Raw genomic sequence first — 6,000 nt, 5'->3', positions numbered from 1 at the left:
TAGCCCTTTTCCTAACCCTTAACAACAACTTATAACCAACCCTCCTAAACAATGAAAATTATCCCAGACCCAAAACCCATTAGAAGACCAAAAACCACCTGCCCCACAGAACCTTTTTGGGAATGTGGGCGTCGTATTCTTAAAATTGCTTCCTGCTGGATATGGGCAAAGGTATCTTTATTCTGAAAAGAAAAATTTGGGGTTAATTGTCAAATTCTAGGAAAGGTAGCTATATCCTTTGTTGTCCAGTTTGAATATAATGCAAAAGTTCAGGGTTTATCTCAAGTCCTTATTCAAGTAGTCTTTGAAACTGGATCACCTCAGCTAGCCATCTCAAAATTGCTGAGCAGTTTGTAGTCCAAAGCTTATCTGTAGATGATGTTTGTCAGCTTAGTGATATTATTATTGTCCACATGGAATTATTATTGTTGTGGGGCCCTGTCTTCTTCCTGGAGACTTCAGTTGATGTTAGGCCTGGCTGTGATTTCCTGCAGAAAACTGATAGAGACTTGAACACAAAGACATGTATAGGCAGCTAATTGAAGCCTTTTTTCTAGAATTAGTTAGTATTCTATATGACCATTAATATCTCAAAAAAGTTTAATATATATATAATCTTATAAATTTTGATATAAAATTCATATTTTAAGAAAAGTTTGAAGAATCAGAATAGAACCAAAGAATTGAGATTAGTAGTAATAGAATAGTCCCTTAATTAATTTAGTTTTTCTCCTGCCCCCATATCAGAAGATGGCTCTTTCTTCGGGCATGATACAGAGAGTTTGCATTTTCCTTTTAACAACATGCTTGGGTTTAAAGAAGGAGAGAGCCATTCTCCAATTCCAAAGACAGCTTTAAATTTTAATTGAACTGGGACTGCAAGAAGATCAATAGTGTTAATTTTTTTAGAGAAGAGGCGAAACAAACATTTAAGAAGACTTATGAAATTTTATAGATGATATACTAATATACTAATAGACCATTTTACTCTTTTTCTTGGGACATTTTTTCTAGATGATTTGTCTTTTTTCTTCAGATGTCTCATTTGTCCAGTGTTCTTCAGATTCCTTAGCCTTCATTCTCCTAAAAGACAAAAACAAAAACCTTTCCCCAAGCACACATGGATGTTGATGTAATTTCCAGTGCCCTAAATGGTGGGCATAATCAGCTTGAAGGTGATAATTATAGTCCAGTTAAGGCATATTTAACAGGCTTTTTTGATATTGCATATTTGCTTACTCAGAAATTTATGTATAAGATATTTATAAGGTTATACACATATCCTAAAGTTTTAATAAATTAAAGGAGACTGAGATTGTGAGCAATTTTATACAATTATGTTAATATTGAGACAAAAGTGTTAAAAAAAAGAGAGTATCTGAGCAAAATATAACATTGATTTAATTACTTTCAAGTTCAATGACCAAAGAAATTCTAACCTTTCCTGCATGGCCTTAAGACTTCCTCCAAGGGGTTAGGTTTCTCCACAATGGGAGCTGCCCTGGCCTTGAGCAGCAGCACCAGGGATTCTGCAAGAAGTACCTGATTGACAAGCCCTGTCTCACTGAACTTTCACAAGAATAACTATTTTTAAACAGACATAATATCACATGTTCAATTGAAATTGTTATCAAAATTGCCCATATGGGTAAAGACAAAGTTGTCTCTGAACTCCACTCCTGTATGATCAAAGCAACTCTCAACTGCTGCACCAGACTATTTCCTGCTCTCTAGGCTCTCTTGCAGAGCCCCTCCCTTCACCTACCTCCTCAGGAGTGTCCTGCATGGCTCTCTGCAGGAGCATCTTCAGAGTCAGCCTTTGGAACCTGCAATGCCTAATGGAGCCAACAAAGAAGTAAATGATGGGATTGGCACAGCTGTTAACACAGGACAGGAAAGTTGTAATTGCATAAATATCGCAAGGGAAAATGTCAAGAGGCCACCAGATCCAAAGTATGAAGAACCAGTAGATCCCATAGGACAAGCCAAAGAGCAGGAAGACCAAAACTGTGAAGGCAATGGTCACATACAGCCTGGTCACTGGCATCCGTCTTGAGCCACAGAAAATTCTGACTAACAGAGTCAGGGTTGACCCTGAGAGTATTACAACTAAAACAACTAACCAAGCAAAGGTGATGAAATCTAGTTTCTCACACCAACCATAACCAAACCCATCATAAAGTAAGCCACATGCCATCCCTTCCAGGAGGCTCAATAGCAGGGACAAGGCCCAGAGCAGGGCACACATGACAGCTGATGTATGTCTTGGACGTCTACAGCGATACCAGATGGGCCACACAACAGAGAGGCAGCGCTCAGCACTAATGGCACTGATCATGCTCAGACCTGAAAGGTAAGTAAAATTAAACACAATTCTCAAATACTTCTCAAGGCCAATGTGGATGTTGTGGTTATGAATAATATCGCTAATGGAATATACAGTCTGAAAACAGAGGAAGAGGAAGTCAGCACCAGCCAGGTTGAGGATGTAGACAGAGAAGGCATTCCTGTGCATGTGGAAGCCCAGAAGCCAGAGCACTGTGGCATTTCCAACCAGCCCAATCAGGGCAATGATGACTATTAGAATATTCAGTGTTTGGGACATGGTCTTACAGGTTAAGTTTGGATTGTAGTAACTTTCATTCACTCCTGTGTTGTTAGTCCTCCAGGCTAAGGTGGCTAGGTCCATGCCAGGCAATTCTTCACTAGTGTTCCTTAAATGAAAAACAAGACATAAGAAATGCTGTATACATTCCTATTTTCAGGCACATCCTGCTCTGTGGGAGTAACTGACCCTGGTTCATGAGGAGGAGGAAACAGATTTACAGAAATTAAGTCATTTGTCAAACCCTAAAATTTCTAGACGCTTCTTCCAAATCAATTTTTTACTGACTTGAGCTATCTGTAACCAATTCATCTACCCACACTGGGGTAGCTGATAGCTCAAGCACAGCTGCTCAGCATCCTATGTGGTATCAGGAAGAGGCAGGGCTCTGACCACAATTTCCCTTCAGTCCTGAGGCTGAGGTTTCTCTTATAGTGAGGAGTATAAGATGCCCCAGCATGAACAGTGGCTGCCCTCAGTAATTGGGATAGAGGCCTTCCAATGGGGAAAAATGGGATAAAGAATGAGAGTCAAGAAAGGAATGAGCTTGTTACTAAGACATCTGTGAGACCAGACAGAGTTATTAGGCTCGAAGGGCAGGTCTCCATTTCACATTTTGGAAACTAAAAAGCAGAGAGGCCCTCAAAGATAGCTAGGCTTTTCTGTTGTCTGTCATTATGCCACAAGTGTCTAGCTCTCTACAGGGAGCACAGTGGGTAATTAAGAAATGCAAATAAAGAAAAAATGAATTATATGCACTAGGGTAGTTGAAAATTTGAAGTAAATATTGTAAAAATGTTTTAAAAAATGTTGAGCCCAGGCTGGCCTCGAACTTGTGATCCTCCTGCCTCCACCTCCTTCAGCAAATCCTACCAGCATGGCCACCACAACCAACAAGGAAACACATGAACTATGAACCAATAGCTGAGGAGCCCCCAACTGGATCAGGCCCTCTGGATAAGTGAGACAGTTGATTAGCTTGATCTGTTTGGGAGGCATCCAGACAGTGGGACCGGGACCTGTCCTCAGTGCATAAGCTGGCTGTTTGGAACCTGGGGCTTATACAGGCACACTTGGCGAGGCCTGGGAGGAGGGGACTGGACCTGCCTGGACTGAATCTGTCATGTTGAACTCAATCCCCAGGGGAGTCTTTGTCCTGGAGGGGATGGGAGTGGGGGGTGGACTGGGGGGCAGGGGGGGCAGGGGGGGAGAACAAGGGAATCCATGGCTGATATGTAAAATTAAATTAAATTATAAAATAAAATAATAATAATAATAATAATAAAGAAACAAAAGAAAAAAGAAGAAATGCTCAATAGCTCAATATAAATGAACAAACCCAAACAAAATTTCCATTCAACACATACTTCCAAGTGTCTCCAAGGTAAACTTAAGCTATGAAGAAATTTGCAAATGATCCTGGAGTTTTAGGTTTATATTATCTATCTAGGTAGGAAAGGAGAAACATATAAAATGAAACATTCACTGGACACTTCTGCATGTCATTCGGCAGGAATGTTTACACAGAAGAACTCTTCAAATTCTAAAGAGAAACCTTAAGATGATTTTTTTAAAACACAGAAGTTGTAAGTGAAATCACACTAAAGACGAATGGCAGAGCTTTATTTTATTCTGCATTTGTTTTGAGTTCTTAATCCAAACTCTTCATATACTGCGCTGTCTTCCAAAAACCAAACTCTCCATGAATACATAATTTATGTGACCATAAAGAGATAAATACAGGAATAGGAAATGATGGTCTTTCCTACTACAGAGATAATATGACCCTTTTTTTGAGAAGATATAAATGATCTACATAGATATAGAGTAAGGTTATATATTTGAAAGGTAGTCTGATTCTTTGTTGACCATTTGCAGGCTGATGCAGAGCGATTGTTACATGGCAAGAGGAAGAAAGAAGACAGGGATTATTATGTTGGTAGTAGATATTGCTGTTGGGTGTGGTGAAAAGCCAGGCTATCCTAGCTCCTTCAGAAATATTTTCTTTGTCAGATCATGACTCCTTGATGTCCTCAAGTAAATAGTTTAATTTCCTTGTATTTTTGGTGGATTTTCCTTTTGCTTTAGGAGTAATGGAGATGAATGCCCAACTTAAGGAATGTGGAGGGAGAAGAGATCCTGATACAAAGAACAGCATAAAAATTATACTTCTGGGCAAAATGTGAATTAGTGACTAAAAGCACCTGATTAGTTTGAGAGAATCATTAGAATGTTTTCCAATGATTCTACCATGTTTTGAGTATTCTTCAAATTTTTCTTTCTTGTAATATTTTGAGACACATGATACTTCATATTTTTTTAAAATTGTGTTCTGAAAATCAGTTCACAAGATGATGACTTCTTGGTAAAGATTTCCTTGAATTTTCACACATTATATAATTATCATTCAAGTGGGCATAGAGAACTATCCCATCACCCCAAGAACCTCCCCTTTGCAACCTAATTTGCAACCACTGATCTTTTCTCTGTCACTCATTTCATTTTTGAGACTGTCATGTAAATAGAATCACAGATATGTAACTTTTTAAGACTGCCTTCTTTTACTGAGAATAGTACCTTTGAAATTCATCCATATTACTGAATATTTCAATTCATTCTTTTAGCTTTTGGGTGACATTTAATTCATAGAAATTAATACAGTGTATCTAGTCACTCATTATAGGAAAATAATGTTTCCAATTATTGGAAATTCAGAATAAATCTGCTTTAAAAATTTCTTTGTAAAAAAAAAAGTTGAGTACTAGAAAACACAAACAATAAAGAAAATATCACTGCTAATGATTTCCTCCATGAAAAACTCTTGCAGTTTTGAAGCATGTCTTATGCTACGGAGATGAATAATGATGGTCATAGTCATTCTGCAACCCAGGAATGTCTAGTATATAGCTGTAAATATGACTCAGAAGAATTTCAGACCCCAGGTTAGGCATTTGATTCTGAATTCATTGTGGGTCCTGAAAACTAGATGTGATTTTATGTAGATAAAAAAAAATATAGGTCTACATGGAAGGACTTGTAGATTGAGTTGAAAAAGGAAATAGGAACCACCTCACTTTGTAAATGCTGTCCCATCCTCTAGAAAGATCAGTAGTAGATGTAAGTGAATACAAGCAGGTCCTGGGGCACATAGGATCACTTATTGCTTTTCCCCCAGCCAACACCCTGCCCAAAATTTTTGATAGGCTCACCTTCCTCTGAGGTCCACAGAGATATTTAGAGAAAGCTCATCTACTCTGATGTTTCCCTTCCCAACACCACACTGGACAATGGAAATTGAATGAGGGCTATTCCTGTATTTGCTGCTTTGGAGCCTGAACAAAGAAATCACTGTGAGAGCTCAGGCCACCAGAGTTCTCTGTATTAGCCCTGTTTTA

General features: G+C 38.6%; 1 protein-coding gene across 5 annotated transcripts in view; it reads right to left on the bottom strand.

Annotated features, from left to right (window-relative positions):
• Window positions 1–972: 972 nt before the first annotated feature.
• The window catches only part of LOC102919175 (mas-related G-protein coupled receptor member B4-like), a 115,903-nt gene continuing 110,875 nt past the window's right edge, over window positions 973–6,000 (bottom strand). For 3 of the 5 annotated variants that reach the window (XM_076543491.1, XM_076543485.1, XM_076543494.1), the window contains exon 2: window positions 1,121–2,714. In XM_076543491.1, coding sequence (XP_076399606.1) covers window positions 1,700–2,714 — 1,015 coding nt within the window. In that variant the 3' untranslated portion in view covers window positions 1,121–1,699. Of the gene's footprint in view, window positions 1,084–1,119; window positions 2,715–5,814; window positions 5,960–6,000 lie in introns of those variants that run through there. The other 2 variants (XM_076543502.1, XM_076543505.1) reach the window with 2 other exon arrangements.

The sequence above is a fragment of the Peromyscus maniculatus genome, chromosome 1 (assembly GCF_049852395.1).
Source record: "Peromyscus maniculatus bairdii isolate BWxNUB_F1_BW_parent chromosome 1, HU_Pman_BW_mat_3.1, whole genome shotgun sequence".
NCBI lineage: Eukaryota > Metazoa > Chordata > Mammalia > Rodentia > Cricetidae > Peromyscus > Peromyscus maniculatus.
The sequence above is the reverse complement of the archived record's forward strand: the minus strand, read 5'-3'. Positions and strand labels throughout refer to the sequence as shown.